Source organism: Sarcophilus harrisii, chromosome 1, assembly GCF_902635505.1.
Source record: "Sarcophilus harrisii chromosome 1, mSarHar1.11, whole genome shotgun sequence".
Classification (NCBI taxonomy): Eukaryota; Metazoa; Chordata; class Mammalia; order Dasyuromorphia; family Dasyuridae; genus Sarcophilus; species Sarcophilus harrisii.
This window is the reverse complement of record NC_045426.1, coordinates 633,114,877-633,135,266: the sequence shown is the minus strand read 5'-3', so window position 1 is coordinate 633,135,266 and position 20,390 is coordinate 633,114,877. Positions and strand designations below refer to the sequence as shown.

Here is a 20,390-nt window from a genome sequence, read left to right as displayed (position 1 = left end):
TGTTTTTCTTTGTTGAATGTCCCTGGTTAATCTTCTGTTTTGGTCTGTAATGTAAGCTTGTGAAAGTGTTAAGGATAGTGGGTGACTTGGCAAGAGAACTCTTATGTCATAAGTTTGGCAGTAATTGTATCATTGATGACACCTCTTGAGATTTATCCTTTTTTCTCAAGTTTGCTTATGTCAGACTTCTGGCAGTTAGAGGTCTCTGAACCTTGACATTACATGTAAACACACACAGTTTTTGCCTTAAAAACTTATTCAGAGATCTAAATTGAAATCAGTCTAAAGATGATGCAAATGTGCATGATTGCTCATTTAAATCCCAGCTTGTTTGCCTGGTGTTACTAAATATAAAAGTATTTCAAAGAAACTTATTCTGAGCATTTAATATAATAACTATATCATCTACAGTAGAATGAACCTAATCAGCCCCCTGATAAATGGTTTGCCTGCTTAATTCATATGATTGCCAGGAAAACAAATACAATGCAATGCTTTCCATTTATTCTAACTAAACACAATAGGTAAATAGTAGGCAATTTTGTCTGTACTATGAGTTCACTAAGGTGAACTGCTGTTTTCTAGTTAAACTTATATGTCTTTGCCTAACTCCCTTATTGCTAGCATTTTTTTTTCTTCTTAACTTGTTTTTGTGAAAATAGGGTAAAATAGAACTAGGTTCAATGGGAAGAAATTTTTTATTAGACAGAAGCTCAATTTTATTGTTATTTGTCAAGGGCAGAGTAACTCCCAAACTACAAAAAACAAAATTGGCTTTGCTAGTGGGTACCCATTCTGGTTTTCCCAAAATGATTAATACCAATGCCATAACCATCACCACCAATAACAATAACAATTATGCTGAGTGTCAGCCTACGGATAGTGTGCAGAGAGCTAGACTTAGAGTCAGAACCTAGTTTGAAGTCCTGCCTTTGTGTGGGCTGAGTCATGTGATCTCTCAGTACATTGACCAAGTCTTTAAGGCTACAAGTTGTGGAACAGATTCCAGGTTGCACTCATTGTTAGAGGGAATTCTTTTACTAGAAATTCCATATGCCAATAAAATTATAAGTCCAAAACAACAAAAAAAAATGGTATTGATTGGCTGCTGTGCATATAGCATTTTATGGCTTATAATGTATTAAATTTACAGCTAGCCTGAGTGAAGCATGTAGTTCAAGGTTTTTTCCCTTAAGATTAATTCCTCAAATGTTGGAGGGGATGTGGGAAAACAGGGACACTAATATATTGTTGGTGGAATTGTGAATACATCCAACCATTCTGGAGAGCAATTTGGAACTATGCTCAAAAAGTTATCAAACTGTGCATACCTTTTGATCCAGCAGTGTTACTGCTGGGCTTATATCCCAAAGAGATCATAAAGAAGGGAAAGGGATCTGTATGTTAAAGAATGTTTGTAGCAGCCCTCTTTGTAGTGGCCAGAAACTGGAAACTGAGTAGATGCCCATCAATTGGAGAATGGCTGAATAAATTGTGGTTTATGAATATTATGGAATATTATTGTTCTGTAAGGAATGACCAACAGGATGATTTCAGAAAGGCCTGGAGAGACTTACACGAACTGATGCTGAGTAAAATGAGCAGGACCAGGAGATCATTATACACTTCAACACAATACTATATGATGATCAATTCTGATGGACCTGGCCATCTTCAGCCATGAGATGAACCAAACCAGTTCCAATGGAGCAGTAATGAACTGAACCAGTTACACCCAGAGAAAGAACTCTGGGAGATGACTAAGAACCATTACATTGAATTCCCAATCTCTATATTTTTGCCTGCTGGTATTTTTGATTTCCCTCACAGGCTAATTGTACAACATTTCAGAATCCTATTCTTTTTGTACAGCAAAATAATGGTTTGGTCATGTATTCCTATTTTGTATTTAATTTATACTTTAATATATTTAACATCAACTGGTCATCCTGTCATCTAGGGGAGGGGGGAGGAGAAAGGAGGGGAAAAATTAGAACAAAAGGTTTGGCAATTGTCAGTGCTATAAAATTACCTATGCATATGACTTGTAAATAAAAAGCTATTAAAAAAAAGATTAATTCCTCAGTCTTCCAACATCAAATCTAGTGTTGCTTTCACTGAATTAGAGATGTGTTCAATAATAGCACATATTTCTGTTGTATTGTAATAATTTACAAAGTGCTTTCTTTATATCTGCTCTCTGAAGTAGGTAATGCAAGGCTAGTAATACTGCAGAATTTCAAAATCCTGTAATTTTCTCAGGATGATGAAATTGCATTTCTTTCCTTACTTAGAAATGTTCTGGAACCAAAAATTTCACCCAGTATTCAAGCTGAGGTCCTAAGCCTCTTAGAATTTAGCTAGATTAGTCTTCGGACAACAGTTATCAACTCCAAGCCTATTCTTGAACCCTTTCTAGTTTGGTAGAATTTCTTTTCTTTTCTTTCTTTCTTTCTTTTTTTTTTTTCATGGTGTTTAAGAACCCAGAGTCAGCTCTGTGGTATCAAGAGGCATTGGATTTAGTCAATAAGTCAGTCAATAAGCATTTATTAAGTGACTTTTTAAAAATGCCAGGCAGTGGGCTAAGTACTAAGGGAAAAAAAGGCAAAAAACAGCCTGTGTTTTTCAGGAGCTAACAATCATATGGAGGATATGCAAAGAACTCTCTATAAAGAAGATAGGAACAGGGAAATTTGGAAATAATCAACAGAGGAAAGGCATTTGAATGAAGGGTGAGCTCTGCAGGTTTCTTGCAGAAGGCATGACTTTGGCTGAGATTTGAAGGAAGCCTGGGAAAATGTCAGGCATAAATGAAAAGTAAGGAAGTAGTGAAAATTCCTGGGGTTGGGAGGTAAAATGCCTTGTTTAAGAACAGCAAGGAGGACTGTGGCACTGGATTATAGAATATGTGGGTGGGTTGTAGATGTCTTTAAGGTGCAAAAATACTGCAAAGAGAGGAAGGGACCAGGTTAGGGAAGACTTTAAAAGACAGTAGATTTTATATTGATCTTGAAAACAAAAGAGAACTACTGAAGTTGACTGAATAGAGGTCAAGGGGAAATGACCTGTGCTTTAGGATGATCATTTGGGAGTTGAGTGGAGGAAGGATTGAAGTGGAGAGAGACTTAAGGTAGTAAAATCAACCAGCTGTGGTAACAGGCCAAGTGAGAAGTGATGAGGACCAGCACCAGGGTGCTGGCAGTGTTAGAGAAGAGAAAGTGCTGTTTACAAGGGTAGAAATGATAGGACCTGGCAATTGTTTCGAAATTAGAGAGAGTGAGGAATCAAGGATGACACCAAGATTTTGAGCCTGGCTAACTGGGAGGAGAATGGTACTTTTCATAGGGATAGAAGAGAGAGTTTGGACAGGAGAACACAGGTAGTGAATTTAGTTTTGGATGGGTTGAGTTTAGTATTTCTATGATATCTAGTTTGAATTGTCCATTTGGCAGTAAGAACTGTGAGATTGAAGATCAGGAGAAAAGTCAAAGAACTTTATCAGAAGTATAATTTTACTTTATTTACATAGCCAGCTTTTAGTACTCTAGCATGTAAACAGTTTGCCTATTTAAATTTTTTATCTCTTCCCCAATTTTTAAAAGTTGTGAATTTGACATATATCAATATCCATCATCATTTTCATATACAAATAGAAATAAAAGATTGTATATGAAACTATGAATCTCTTATGAACATTTTAAAAAAAGGTACTTATTAGGGTTAATGTAGTCATATCAATAGTGACTTATTTGCCTATATCCATTTCTGAATTTTCTTCTTCTTTTTTTTTTCCTGTGGGTCCTAGTTTCTGCTGTTTAATATTCTTGGGCCTTCGTTTTTTTATAAAGTGAGAGGGTTGGGATGTAAAAAAGAATAAAATAAAACTGGACATTCTATAATTGTAATGATTAATGATCCTAGAGAATAGTTAAGAAACTTTACCTCCTTTTGTTTCTGTGTAAGGAAATGTATGTAGAACATTACACATTTTTTGAACTGATTTTTATCTTTTTTTAAAATCTTTGTTACAGAGGAAGACTTGTTGGGTAGAGAAGAAAAAAAAAGATAATATTTGGAAATAAATTTAATGTAAAAGCAGAAAGTATCAATGAAAAATATTTAAAAAAAAAAAAACAACCCAAAAATAAACTAGGAAGTTGGATTATATGGTCCCTAATTTTACTCCAATTCTAATATTCATTCTGTTAGTCTTTGACTCTTATAGACTTGAGGATAGTTGAGGCCAATGACTGGTATCTTACTTGATGAATGATGAAGATTAATTGCAGTCATTCCAGAATCATCATTCTTATACTTTTTGGCTCCTGTGCGTAGATTGTTGATCCTTCTGTATTATAAGGCTAATCATATGAGCTGGCGCCCACTACATTGTTGACTAGCATATTGTTGTTATTGTTGTTGTTGTTTTTTAAATGCAGAAGTAAATCGGGCCTTCTTCCAATAAATCCCTAATGTAGGTCCGTAAGGCAGATCTCTTTAAGGTTGGACTATTGCTATGGCAGGTATAACTTGTTACTGTACATCCTACTTTGCTCTGTGGTGGAGAGGACTAGTGAAAAATTAGTTTTGAATTCATTCTCTAATAGTGATTGTATTTGTCTGCCTTGTTGGGAGAAACCAGTGGCTAAAGCAAAATCCTGAAAGCCATTTTAAATGTAAATGTGAAAATTAATGTTGCTTGTTATGTTTTTATAGATTTCCAGTGGGTTCAAGGAGATGTTTGTGAAGTCCAGCTTATGGTATATAATCCAATGCCATTTGAACTTCGTGTAGAAAATATGGTAAGTATCATGGCTCTTTATCACTATATATGGTTTTGAACTTAAAAATAAAACAGGGACTTTAGTACTATACACATTAAAACACGAAATAAGATTCTGTGTGAAACTGTAACTTTCCACTTCATACCAGTTACTTTTTTAAAACGTGGGAAAGGATAAAGGAAGAGAAATTAATTCTCCAACTCTGCACTAATCACTTTACAAATATTATCTCATTTGATCTTCACAAAAACCTTGCAAAGTATGTGGTATTAGCCCCATTTTTTATAGTTGAAGAAACTGAAGCAAGCAGAGGTTAAGTAATTTTTTCAGTCACACAGCAAATAAATAGCTGAGGCTGGATTCCAACTCAAGTGTTCCTTCCTTCAGACCTAAGATTTTATCCACTATACAAAACCACCTTATGAAAAAATGTGCATTTTAATTTCAAAACTGCTTTGTTTATCTGTGCTTCCATTTGAACTTCCTCCTGTTCTTTCCTGTACATTAAAAAAAAAAAAATCTTACTATGGTTGTCTTCTTGGAGAGAGAAAACGAGGAAGAAATTAAAAAAACTAACTCTACAATAAACTTGTAATAAAATTAGTCAAACAAAACGTATCTTTCCAGTGGCTGTGTCCAAAGTGTGTGTCTCTCCTATCCTCGGTTCCTTACTTTTGTCTGGACAATGGTATACTTCATCATTGTTTGGAAATGAGATTGGTCATTGTATTGATCAAAGCTCTGAAGTCTTTCAGTTGTTTTTCCTTAAAGTGCTGCTGTCCTAGTCTAAATTGTTCTGATTTTTCTCACTTCTCTTTGTGTCAGAATACAGAATTCTCTGTTATTTTATTCATTCATTTCATATGAGACAATAACATTCTATTATTTTCCTAGACCACTGTTTATTTAACTATACCCCAGTTATCTAAAAAGTAAACTAGGGCATTCCCTTAGATTCTAATTCTTCCACTTTTCTTCCTCTCCTTGTCTCCCCATTTGCAGGATTAAGGAGTTTGTTTGTTTGTGACTATTCTTCCCTAATATTATTCTCTGTCTTAACACCTCACTTCCAATTTCCACTTGTTTCTCTGTTGAATCTGAATCTGATGTATTGCACAGAGTTTGTGTGTGTGTGTGTGTGTGTGTGTGTGTATGTGTGTGTTTAGTCCTCTTTTGTCAGATAAGCATGAGGTACCACTCTTTCCATTTTTTCCTTTATATTTGTGTATTTTATTTCTCACAAACTCAGAATTATGGGAAATACCAAGTTCTGTCCCCCCGCCCCCTTTCTTCTTTCTATACTAATGTGTTCCTTTTCCTATCTCTTCTCTTTTTCCTTTTCAATTTGTTTACACCCTTCTATTTTAAATCAACTATTCCCATTTTATAGATCAAGAAACTACGTCAGAGAGTAAGGTGACAGACTTAGGTACACAAAGCCTGAGTGGAACTGATTGGGATTTGATCTTTGTTTTCTGACTCTTAATTGTAGTTCCTTTTATTTTTATTAAAAGAAATTTTTTTAATATAACTGCCTTAAAATTAATTGATGTGTTCAGATTTCCTAGTTATAGGATCATAGATTTAGAGCAGGGAGGGACCTTAAGGGTACTCCAGTTCAACTCTTTTATTTTCCTGATGAGGAAACTGAGATTCATAATAAGTAAATGAAAAAATTTTTATACATTTAGCATGTGAAAAGCAATATCTTAATGGGTATATAAGCAAGTAGAAAAGCAGCATAGTACCTCTTGAGGAGTTTACATTCTATATGGTAGTGGAAGAGGTAGGGCTGATAATATAGGCCCTTTCTCTATTGGTATAACTCTTCTACACAGTGTCTGTGGGGAGTGGACTTGGGGTGGTGAGGAGTAGCTCTTAGCCTCAGGATCCTTGCTCAAGATTTTTAAAATTAGAAGAGATAGATTTCAATCCTGGTTCTCTAGATTCTAGTATTTTGTGTGTAATAGTACTTTGTGCTTGGTACTAGAAGATGGTACAGACATAAATAAGACCTAGTCTCTGCCCTTAAAAAATTTATAGTCTGATTGACATTGTGAGAACTGCTGAAAATTTGGGTTTCCAGTAAAACTTAATCATTAATGAGTGTTATCAATGGGGGTGGTGTTGGAATCTTTACTAAAGTGTTAAGACATTTCTTTACAAAGTGTGAAGACATTGGAGTTGATTTGATCTGATTTTGGGCCAGAACTTGAAACAACGTATTAGGTGGAACTGATTAGGTGGAATGGGTTCTAAAAATTTCTTGGGCATTTAATTACAGAAAAATCTTTAGAAGTTAAATTTGTGAGTTGCCTAAATTAGTTCCCACCTGAAATATGGATTCTCCATATGGGTTTTTTGATCATTATTATTTCAGAATAACCCTTCCATCATTGAACATTTGTTCTTTAAAATTTAAAAGATAAAATCTTCTTTAAAAATTTCATTCTTCTGGAGCTGAATTTGGTTCCTGTAAGTTTAACTCAGTAGTATATATTAATGGTAAGCTCTGCATAGTGTTCTGGTTTGCTTTGTGGAGGTCTTTGGACCAGCCTTCATTTCAGCAGAGTAATCACCACGAGAATAGCCAGGTGATAAAGTCCAAAAATCTTTATTGTCTCCTTCACAGTCTGTCTCCTTGCCTGGGGCTCCACTAGCTTTCTGGAGGCCCTTCAGACTGGCTTTGGTCTCAGTGGGGGAAACAGGAGAATAGGCCAGCCAGCTCTAGCCTCCAGTTCTTAATCTGATTCTGTCTCTGAGTCTGTTTGATCCTCCTTTTAGGTCTTACTCTGATCTATTAAATACTCTATTACAATTAAATTCATTCATCATACTGAGTATAAACCAATCATTATATCACTAGGGAACCATTATTTGTTGTAAGGTTAAATCAATCATACTGAACTAGAGAATAATTACTCACCATGCTAAACTAGATAACCATTGTATTATCAATTCTACTAAGTTAGCACCTTGTTGCAAGAATCCTTGCCTAAGTATATTTCTTCAGAGTTCTGGCCCATCACATCTCCCTCTTTCTTTTGTTTTAGAACATAGGTGGTCATGCCCTCCCTGACTTCTCAGAAAAGGAGGTGAAAACACCAAAAAAGGAGGTAATCATTCCCTCCCTGACGTCTCAGGAAGGGAGATGAAAACTCCAAAGGGAAATGGGGAATCAAACCAGATTAGCGGGTTTCTGAAGGGTCTCACTTGAAATAGGTATACATAAATCCATCAACATGGGAGATATTACACAAGCACATAGTAACATAGGCTAGTAGTAATATAACAAACAACATGAATCAACATGAAGAATTATATGTGTCCATAAGGCCTAGAAATAGTCCAAAAACAATCTATTGTCCATTACTTCATGTGTCAGGGAATCCAATAATTTCTGCAAGTTTTGAAGTCCTGTATCAGTCTTATCATGTTTCAGGGAATCCAGTGATTTCTGCTAGTTTTGAAGTTCTGCAACAATTTTATGAACAATTTTTTTATCTCAGGGAATCCAATGATTCTGTAACAGTTTCATTTTCAGACATTCTCTTTCAGTGTCAGATGTTTCTTAGGTCTTCTCCTTTGTTTTGAGATTTTTCTCTTTTTCTGTCTCTCTCTGATGGACAAGGCGAATACAGCTCATTGGCACCCATTTGATTCCTTCTCCACCCATAGAGGTACAAGCAAATCCTCTCCCCCAAGCTGTTAGCCTATCTGATCCCTTCCATTCACCACTTTCTGGATCTCTCCACATCTCCTGGCGATTATCTAAAGATAGTGGAGCTGCTCGCACTGGACAATGCCTTCCAGTGGGTTATAAAACCTGTCTGCCGGAGCCAGTGCATCTCCACCAAAAATTAAAATTAAAAAATTAATAGTATAAAGAGCTAGGTTTAGAAGTTCTCTAGGGTTACCTGTGGCTTCCCCTTTCTTTTGTTTTTGGAGGAGTGTCCTGATGTCTCTGTTTCTCCTCTCTACTATTGCCTGTCCTTGAAGATTAAAAGGTATGCCAGTGGTGTGTAAAAATCTGATACTCTGCACAAAAGTGTGCTAAGTGTTTAGAAGTACATGCAGGTCCATTGTCTGTTTTTATTGCTTGTGGCACACCCATAATTTCAAATGCTTGTATAAGGAATTCAGTGACCACTTGGGTTGTCTCTTTTGCTGCTGGTATTGCAAAAGTAAATCCTGAAAAGGTGTCTACCACAACGGGGATGAAAGACAGATGACCAAAAGATTTATAATGGGTCACATACATTTTCCAAATTTAATTGGCAAAAGAAACAAAAAAACCAAAAGAAAGCAGGAAACGTAATGGGCCAGAACTCTGGAGAAGTATACTTGAAACAAGTATTGTTACAAGGTGCTAACTCAGTGGATTGATGAGACAATGGTTATCTAGTTTAGCGTGGTGATTAATAGTTCTCTGTATGATTGAATTAATCTTACAACAAATAATGGTTCCCTAGTGATATAATGATTGGCTTATACTCAGTATGATGAATGGATTTAATTGTAAAAGAGTATTTAACAGGTCAGAGTTAGACCTAGAGGAGGATGGAAGAGACTCAGAGAAGACAGAGAACTGGAGGCTGGAGCTAGCTGGCCTGTCCTCCTGCTTCCCCCACTGAGACCAAAGCCTGTGTGAAGGGCCTCCAGAAAGCTAGCGGAGCTCCAAGTAAGGAGACAGACTGTGAAAGAGACAGTAAAGACTTTTGGACTTTATCACCTGATTATTCTCATGGTGATTACTCTACTGAAACAAAGGCTGTTCCAAAGACCTCCAGAAAGCAAACTACACCTCTGAAACTATTAAAATAAATCCAATAATCATTTATTAATTCTAAGATCACATTCACTAAGAGTCTTCTCTTTTATGTGCTGAAATTTTTTTTGGTAGTACTTTTAAATTAGCAGTATCTGAGATAACTTACCCTCTATCTTCTGATTAGGATTTAAAACATCATTTTTGTGGTGTTAATATTTTTCTCTTGATTATTTATGAATTTTCTGATCTTTGGCTTTTGCATTTCTAAAATGTGTCATATGTTCATTAATTGTCTTGAGAGTCTTGATTGTATTAATTATGGTAAAGTGACAACTATTTGAAGAAATTAATTTTTTGATTATTTCCTTTTCTTTGTGATGTGAGTTTTGATACCATTTTAGCATAGTTTCTTGGGTATAGTGGACATTGAATACTTGTTTAGCAAAAGGAAAAAATTAAATTGCAAATGAGTATTTGTTCAATTCACTGAACACTTACTATGAATGAAGGACAAAATATGATATGGTTTCTGTCCTCAAGGAACTAAGTGAAGGAGGAGCCAAGACATGAAGAAAAATAATTAAGAATCATGATGCAGTATGAAAGTATAATGAGAGAGACACAAAGATACTATGAAAGTTCAAAGGAGCCTGAGAGAATAAGGGGACATTTCATTGAGGTGCCTACATTTTACTTAAGTTCTTATAAAGGAGTTGCCAGATTCCTGATTTAATTTTATCAAAGTATTTACTACTTGTAAAGTCACAAGATTTTCAGACTTGTTGTTTTGCTTCTCAACTCTGTTTTCCCCTTCCCCCGTCCTCCTATTTGACAAAACATCATGCCCATCAAAGACAATCAGTTTCTTCCCTGATACTAATAAATAAAGCTAATTTAGGAATTTCTTCATGAAACATCAAATTGATATAACAAAGATGATAATTTTTTTACATGTAAATAAATGCCTCATAAGGATGTTGTGGAAAATTTTATATTTAAAGCACTTTATAGATATAATCTATGATTAAACATTTATGATATACATAAATAAAATGTATTTTTTTTCTTAATGAGACCATTTATACATTTAGAGTAGCATGCAAATTTCTCTAGTGTAATAGTGAAATGAAGATTAGAATATTTCATTGTATTTAAATTTCAAGCAAACAAAAAATTCCTTATGCAGATAATTTATGTAGGGAATTTGTGGAGAAAGAACACACACAAAAAATCTAATGTGTATAAAATAAGTTTTTATTATTATTGAATTTTCCCCAAAAGAGAGTATCCTATGAAAAATATTAGAAGCAGATTACTTGAAAAGGTGAGATTCAAAAAAAGTAACAATGCTATGAAATGGAAAGAATGCTATATTTGGTATTAGAATAATTTTACCATTTATTAGCTCTACTACGTGTGGACTATGTGATTGTGGGCTAGTTATTTATCTTCTCTGGGATCCTCATTTTTCTTCTCTGTAAAATTAGTTTTCATATCTTCTCTCTCTCTGTCTCTTTCTTTGTCTCTCTCTGTTTCTTTATTTGTCTCTTTTTCTCTGTCTCTCTTTTATCCTCAGTACTTAGTACAATGCCTGGCATATAGTAGATACTTAACAAATGATTGGTTAGTTAATTGATTAGTATCCACAATACCTAACTGTCAAGTGTTGTGGTTCTCAAAACTTTATAAATTGTAAAATGCTAAATAAATGTACTGCCTTAAAGTATACAAAAAATTCACCCAAGTTTCTTCAGTTGAAAAAATTAAGTAGAAAATGAAAAATTTCTGATCTTTCTGACTCAAAACCCAAATATTGGTTATCATAATGAAGAGCTGTTGGCATAGTCATCAATAGTGTTTTTGTATGTAATTCTACAGTCAAAGCTAATTATTTGTTTAAGGTTTTCTGCCTTGATTAAAGCTATTAGTACATGTAAATATTTGATGAGTTAGGCCTCCTTGGGAAGCATAAGACTTGTAGAATTTGGACATCCCATATCTGTCCAAATACAGGCTGGTCCTGAATCTAGGTCACACCCATTAAATGAGATCTTTTTAAAAGGGGAAAAAAAGCACACAGATATCGACTGAAAAATAGCATTGATTATAGACTTCACTCAGATGTTATAGAAACAAGATTTTGAGAGGAAAAAAGTTTGTCTTTTATTTGAACCAGTTCAGTATTTTTGAGATGGAGCCAGCATACATATCCTTGTATTCAGGATGTTAAAAATTAATATTCTTGAGAATTCATTCTAGTTCAGAAGTCTTATCTTAGATGCCAATAGATATCTCAGTTTCACATGTCCAAAATGGAATTTTTTGCTCCAAACTCACTCCTCTTCCTAACTTTTTTGTTTCTATTGAGACCATTACCATCTGTATAGTAATCCAGATGAACAAACTTGGAGACATCCTCAACTCTATTTTCTCTCTCTCACCTTGCCCATATTCATCCTGTTAACCTTGTTTTGGGATTCTACCTCCTCACATTTTTTTTTTAAGTTTTAAAATTTAAACATAACAGTTCCACTGTCCATGTCCATAACCATAAATTCAGTTCTGATAGGTTGGGATAAATTCTAGGAGCCAGGATGTCGGAGGCAGAAGATTCCCAAATATTTGAGATAAGCCATCTTGAGTTTTATGACTCTTTGGAATGCTAGTGGCCAGGGTTTCCAGTCCTAATTATCTCAGTCCTGATGGCCAGGAAAGGGGGTTGCCATCAAGAAGACTGAGGCAGAATAATTTAAGGGAAACTGAGATAGGGAAACAGAGGCATAACTTGAATTCTAGTTCAGGGTATGGGGAATAATGGCACAAAGCTCAAGTCCTTCTTAACTTTTATTTTCCTAGTTCTGTTCCCTGACTACTCCTAAACCACAGCTACAACTCTAGGTCAGGCTATCTCACATAGGATTCTACCCTTTTCAGTCCCTCTGGCTGCAAACTACAGCAACTCTCTCTTCCCTGGAATTGAAACTAGGGGACTCTGCTGTTCTGCAGGTGCTCCCTGCCCCTCTGCTACTATACTTCCCACATGGGATATGTCTGGTCAGCACATTTGTATGGTGTCCCATGACAGTGGAAAGCCCTTCAATATTCTGCTCTCAGCCCCCCACAATGAAAATTTCCAAGGTTCAGTCTAAGGCTGCCCCAAATCCAATTGTCCCACAAGGCTTGTTTGTTGATTCTGCAGAATTAGCCTGGAGGTGCTTGCACTTCACTCTGGCTGAACCTCTGTCCATGGAGGTCTCATTTTTCCTAGGGTTTTCTCAAATTGTCTTGGGAGAGCAGCTGCTTTATCCTGACTTTTGTTTTATTTCCTCTGTTCTGCATTCCCTTATCTAATTGTTTCTGTGGTGGAAATTTGGATAGCGAAAGTTTTTTGACCTACTCTGCTATCTTCCAGATATTTTATTTTATTCATCATAATTACCCTTGTGCAGGCCCTTTATTATTTCTTGTTGACACTACTGCAATAAGTTTCCAGTGGATTTATGTGTAGTAACCCTCTTTCCCATCCTGAGTATTCTTGTGGATACAACAGTATTCTCCAGGAATATTCTGTTCTGACCAAGTAACTCATCTGATTTAAAAAACAAACAATCCCATAGCTCTCTTTTGTGTCTGGGAGAAATGGAAGCTACATGGGTTTGGCATTTAAAGCTCTTTATCAAATAATTACAGTTTACTGTTTATTATACATGAACCACCTTCTCAGACTTTATAATGTAACTGAATTGGTCCTCTTGTTATTCCTTACATGTTACATCTCCTGCCTCCATGCCTTGATCAGGATATATTCCATATCTAGAATGCACAGTATCCTCACCTCTACTTAGTAATATCCCTACCTCCCTTCAGAGTTCAGTTCAAATGCTACCTGTGACATGAAACCTTTCATCAAGCCCGTACCTGCTAGAGTCACATGAAATTGCTGTGTACTTTATAAATATTTTGCATTATGTTTTTCAGTTATCTCTTTGGTCATAGGGTTTTGTTCACTTATGTTCACTGAAACTGGTACAATGTCTGGCAGATAGTAGACATTAAATAAATGATTGTTGATTAGGCCTTCATCTGATTCAACTTCTTAGTATAATACGAAGTTATTGTGGTATATTGGACAGAGCAATGGCTAGGATTTCGGAGATATAGTTTTAGTATCACTAAAGTGTGATTGATCATCACAAATATCACTGATATTTGATGGAATATATATATTTTTAAATTTGGTAAGGGAAAGAAGGGCAGTTATCACTAAAATTGAAAAGATTAGACAAAAAGAGAAAGAATAGCGATTATATAAAGAAGATATATGACCATGGAGAAATGCAGGAGCTAAATGAGAATATAGTAGAGAACTTATTTGTGAAGAAAGTAGAACAACAGAAGTGAATTTTTTTTCCCCCGAAGTTCTTGCTAGATTAAAGACTACCTAGCCAGAAAGAAGGAAATGGATGATATCTTTTTGAGATAGATCTCGAAGCTGGTTATGATTCTTGAGGTTCTGAGAACTTCAGCTATGGAAGTTTGAGTAATTGTGTGATATTAGATGTGATCATGATGGTGGGTAATTAGAATGGAGGAGGTGATCAGTGATGATGTTGAGGAAGGAGAGATTGGTTTGTCAGAGAAATCATCAGCATGGATATTGAAATTCCTCAGTTTGATAGCAAGGTATGAATAGTGAAAAAACTATGAAACTTGTGATTAATATATTCAAAGAAGTCAGGAGGTGACAGCAATAAGGATTTCATTCACTTCAGTATTTCCTAAATACATACAATGTGCAGCATACTCTACTAGGTTGTAGAGATCTGAGGACAAATAGTATATGCTTATATTATAATAGGGAAATATTATGTATGTAAAAATAAGCCTCATGCAAGGAAAATTGGGGGAGAGGACAATAATAAAAAGGTTTATCAAAATGTGGGTCCATAAAATTTTAAGAGCAGTGTTCTTAATGAATATTGTAATAATATAAACCAAATATTTGTAATTTCCTAGCTACATGGAACAGGAAGCTTAGAAATCTAAATAACAAAATTCATTTGGAAGAACAAAAGATAAGAATTTTAAGGGAATTAAATGAAAAAAAATGCAAAGGAAGGTAGCCTAGATGTATCACACTGGAAACTATATTATAAAATGGTGGTCATCAGAACCATTTGATAGTGGCTAAGAAATAGAGTAATAAATCAGCAGAATAGGTTAGGTTCATAAGACACAATAATCAGTGACAATAGTAATCTGGTGCTTGATAAACCCAGGCATTCCAATTTCTGGGATAAGAACTTATTTGAAAAAAATTGCTGGAAAAACTGGAAAATAGTATGGCAGAAACTAGACATTGACCAACATCTATTACCCTATACCAAGATAAGGTAGAAATGAGTTCATGATTTAGACATGATACTATAAATCAGGAGAACAAGAAATAGTTTCTCAGATCTATGAAAGAAGGAATTTATGGCCAAAAGAAGAATTAAAGAACATTATGAAATGCAAAATGAATAATTTTGATTACATGAAATTAAAAGGTTTTTGTACAAACAAAACTAAAGAAGAATTAGAGAACATTATGAAATGAAAAGTAAATAATTTTGATTATATGAAATTAAAAGTTTTTGTACAGATAAAACTAAAGAAGAATTAGAGAACATTATGAAATACAAAGTGAATAATTTTGATTACATGAAATTAAAAAGTTTTTCTTCAAACAAAACCAATGCAGCCTAGATTAGAAGGGAAGGAAAAAGTTGGGAAAATTTTTTACTGTCACTGTTTCTGATAAAGACATTATTTCTAAAATATATAGAGAATTGACTCTAATTTATAAAAATAAAAACCATTCTCCAATTGATAAATGGTCAAAGGATATGAACAGATAATTTTCGGATGTTGAAATGCAAGTCATTTCTAGTCATATGAAAAAATGCTCTAAATCAATGTTGGTTAGATAAATGCAAATTAAGACAACTATGAAGTACCATTTCACACCTATCAGATTGGCTAAAGTGACAAGAAAAAATGATAAACGTAGGAGGGGATGTAGGAAAACTGGAACATTAATGCATTGTTGGTGGTGTTGTGAATTGATCCAACCATTCTGGAGAACAATTTGGAATTATGCCCAAAGGATTATCAAACTATGCATACCTTTTGAACCAGCAGTGTTTCTACTGGATCTGTATTCCAAGGACATTATAAAAAAAGGAAAAGGTCCCACATGTACAAAAATGTTTGTAGCAGCCCTTTTTATAGTGACAAGTAACTGGAAACTGAGTTGATGCCCATCAGTTGAGGAATGGCTGAATAAGTAATGGTATATGAATATTATGGAATATTATTTTTCTATAAGAAATAATCAGCAAATTGATTTCAGAAAAGTCTGGAAAGGCTTGGATGAACTGATGCAAAGTAAAGTGAGTAAAACCAAGAGAACATTGTACCCAGTAATAAGAAGATTATGTGATGATCGACTGAGATGGACTTGGCTCTATTGAACATTGAGATGATTCAAGGTAATTCCATTAGACTTGAAATGGAAAGAGCAATATTTATCCAGAGAAAGAACTATGGAGACTAAGTGTTGATCAAAGTATAGTATTTTCATTTATTTTTGTTGTTTGTTTGCTTGGTTTTTGTTTTTTTATTTCAAAAAATTTTACCTTTTGACTTGATTTTTCTTGTGCAGCATAATGAATATGGAAATATGTTTAGAAGGATTGCATATTCACAAGCTAATTGTACAATATTTCAGAGTCTGATTCTTTTTGTACAGCAAAATAACGTTTTGGTCATGTATACTTATTGTGTATCTAATTTATATTTTAATATATTTAACATCTACTGGTCATCCTGCCATCTTGGGGGGGGGGGGAGATAAGAGGTGAAAAATTGGAACAAGAGGTTTGGCAATTGTTAATGCTGTAAAGTTACCCATGCATATATCCTGTAAATAAAAGGCTATTAAAAAAAAAAAAAAAGGATTGCATATGTTTAAAGTATGTTTGATTGCTTGCTGTTCATGGAAGAAGATAGGATGAAAGAGGGAGAAAAATTTGGAACACAAGGTTTTGCAAAAGTGAATGTTGAAAACTATCTTTGCATGTATTTGGAAAAATACAAAGTTATTAAAAAGTGATTTATATGGGGCAACTAGGTGACACAGTAGATAGAATACCAGCCCTGAAATCAGGAAGACCTAAGTTCAAATCTAGCTTCAGACACTTAACACTTCCTACTTGTGTGACTCTGGGCAAGTCACTTAATGAAGAAAAAAGAAAGAAAAGTGATTTATTAAAAAAAAAATATATAGAGATCTAGCAGAAGAATGTTATGAGAGAATGAGGTTCAAGTCATTTATGTCATTTTTTTCTGCTGCTAAAGATGCTCAAAAGATGCTTTCCATGAGTCTGCATGTAAAGAGTTTTTATCCTAATGCTTATATTTATTTATAAAAATTATTATTTTATATACTTTTACAATTTTACAGAATATTAAATAAATAAAAATATGGGATAGTGACTTATTTTTAGATTATTTCTATCTAAATCCCCTCCCTTTTTTTTAAAGTAAATCGTTGTCTTTGAATACTAGTCAACTTACTAACTTTTTTAACTGAATTTGTTGGTTCATTTAAAGTTATCTCATTTGAGCCTTACAATAACTGTCAGGTAAATAATGTAGATATTATTATCCCCATTTTAAGGGAGAAGAAAGTAAAGAGAAGTTAAGTAATACTTAGCAAGGAAGTACCATTTGTGGAATTTGAATCCAGGTCTTTGAATCCAAGTCAACTAACTAACTTTAGTACCTTATATCTCTCTGGTATTTCCACAAGAAGAGCCAGTGACACTTTGTTGTTTATTGTTTTGTTAATGTAGGGAAGTGATGTGAACATCATTCTGTCAGTCTAATAATTATTTAGAATGTGACTGGTTAGTTTGCCATGATTTATTAATAAAGCAGTATTTTCTCCTGATAGTCAGTACTACTTCTTTCTAATTATTAAGTTACCACCTTAAAAATACCTTTTGGGATTTTATTGGAACTTTTCTATGGGGACAAAGAAGTTAAGTTCTCTAACTTATTATTTAAATACTAATTTTTTTTCCCTTTTTTGAAAATCACTGTATTTATCCTTCTCAGATTTTGTGTACCTTACTTTTATCCATGATGTTTCAGAGATGCACTCTGAAAGCATTTGAAGCATTGATCTTTTTGATATTCAGTTTGTAGTCTGTGATCCTGGTTTGGGTGTCACTGAGCCTAGTTTGCAGCCTCAGTCTTTCTAATGCTCATCATGGCTTCTAAAGCCCTGCTAGGAGATTGTTATGCAATTAGATAAGGTGGATATCAACAGTGGTCACTGAAAGATGCTGGTAGAAGAATGAATTTGAAGTAGCAATGAAAAAAGATATTCATGGAAAGCATCTTTGGAATACCTCTAGTAATAGAAAAAAAATGACAGAAAAGACTTGTACCTCATTCTCTTGTAACATTCTTCTGTTAGATTTCTTATAAAGCACTTTTTAATAACTTTCAATTTTTCCAAATACATGCAAAAATAGTTTTCAACATTTACCTTCGCAAAATTTTGTGTTCCAGATTTTTCTTCCTCTCTTTCCCCCATCCTCCTCCATAGACAGGAAGCAATTGAATGTATGTTAAACATGTGCAGTTATTCTAAAATATTTCCATATTTGTCAGGATGCATAAGAAAAATCAGGTAGATGTATACCTGTTCTTTCTCCTGGAACTGTCATTTGGGAGTAGTGGGAGAAGAATTAGCCACTAATATAAGGAATCTGAAGGGAAAACATGGAGTCCTCCAAGGTCAAAAACTTTTTATTAAGACAAACTAAATAATTTTTTTTTATCAAAAAGTTGAAAATATAGAGGGATTTGATCATAAAGTAGAGGGTTTCAAAGGAATGAACAGGCTATTCATAAGATTATTGATTTAGATCTGGAAGGTATGTTAGAGGCCATCACGTCTGATGCACAAGTTTTTACAGATGTAGAAACTGAGATCCAGAGGACTTAAGTAGTTTGTCCAGGATCATAAAGCAGTAAATAGTAAATATCTGAAGAGGGATTCAGACTCAGGTATTCCTAAAGTCAAATGTAAAATTCTAGATATATCAGGTGTTAGTGGGCTTTTAGGGCAATCAAAGTAATATTACATGAATTTAAGTTTGGGCAGAAGATGCCTGAATATATAATATAGTGAGATGGGTAACTGCAAATACGAGATAACAATCCCATAGGACCTGTATTTCTATGGAGGAACTTCAACAGACCTAAAGTTTTTTTTTGTTTGTTTTGCTTTATTGTTTGTTGTTTGTTTGTTTGTTTGTTTTAATACAGAATTAATCTTGTTGTAGATAGAATTTGGAACTTTGGTTTTAGTGTATATATTTCTACAAGGCATATTAACTTCCCAGTATGTCTTAGCTTGTTTAGGGAGGGAATGAGACTTTGGAGCCAGACTTCTTGGCATTGGACTGATGAGGAACAAAGGATGTTGGGTTTCTTTATTGGGTGTAAAGTGTTCCTTGGCTTGTTGATTTGAGGATAAGGCATTATAGTTGGAGATCTTAGAGACATTAAAATCTGACTTGTATGTTATAGATGAGTTAACTGACTTAGAGAAGGGAAGGGCAGCTAGGTGGCACAATGGATAGAGTGCTAGGTCTGGAGTCATGAAGACATTTTCTTGATTTCAAATCTGTCCTCAGACACACTAGCTATGTGATTCTGGGTTAGTCACTCAGTCAAATTTACCTCAGATCCTTATCATTAAAATGGAACTGGAGATGGAAATGGCTCCATTATCTTTGCTAAGGAAACCCCAAATGGGATCACAAAGAGTTGGATGTGACTGAAACAACTGAATAATAGCAAGAGAAGGGAAAATGAGTTTCCATGCTCATGGTAGGACATTGTTGCAGAGCTGGGTTTTGAATTAAGATCTCAGACTCATTCTCATGATCTTTCTCAATATACCATGTTTTCCTGAGTTTGTGATTTATTTCTTCTATTTGATTGTCATCTTTTAGATTTTTGAAATCAATGATTATGTTTGGCATATGACATTTTAATATTTCATTTATTGGACTTCTGCTACTTTTTCTTCTTTGACATGGATCTTTATGAATTAGCCATACTATTAAACCTAAGACAGAAATGATTTGCCCAAGTTTACCAATACTTGGCTGAATACTTAGCCAATACTTGGCTGAACTAAAATTTATATATATATATATATATATATATATAGAGCTACAAAGATTGATTATATTGTTCAGTAAACACTGTGCAAAATGATTTTTGTGTTCTTCCATAAATTAAATGGATAACTCAGCAATTATGAGTGTGCTATGAAATCCCTCTAATGCATTTGAATCACATTCATTCTGAGTTTATTAATTTCAGATTATTTTTCTACTTTACTATTAGAATTAGTATTAATTTACTATTATTATAATTTACTATTTACTAATTTCAATCTATTTTTGTTCCATTTGTTCCTTACTAAATTTATGATACAAAAAAGTTACTTTTAAAGAAATAATTGGTTATAAAGAATTTTTTTAACTTTTGTGGTTAGAAGAAAGGTTATGTAATGAATTGTGTTACTTTGGACAAAGTACTTTACATCTCTTGTCCTCATCTATGAGAGGAACATAAAATGTCTGTGTGAACTACTTTTCCAGGAGATTTTGAGGATGTATGTGGATGAAAGTAATTGTAAAAATATACCGTGTGTTATATAAATGTGTTATGTTGAATAATAATGATTACTAATATGTAAAAAA

The 20,390-nt window shown here is 34.1% G+C and overlaps 1 protein-coding gene across 3 annotated transcripts in view; it reads left to right on the top strand.

Annotated features, from left to right (window-relative positions):
* Positions 1-20,390, top strand: part of TRAPPC9 (trafficking protein particle complex 9) — a 955,484-nt gene that overhangs the window by 170,051 nt on the left and 765,043 nt on the right. For all 3 annotated transcript variants that reach the window (XM_031955139.1, XM_031955089.1, XM_031955202.1), the window contains one exon: positions 4,717-4,802. In XM_031955139.1, the coding sequence (XP_031810999.1) occupies positions 4,717-4,802 (86 nt within the window). The remainder of the gene's footprint in view (positions 1-4,716; positions 4,803-20,390) is intronic.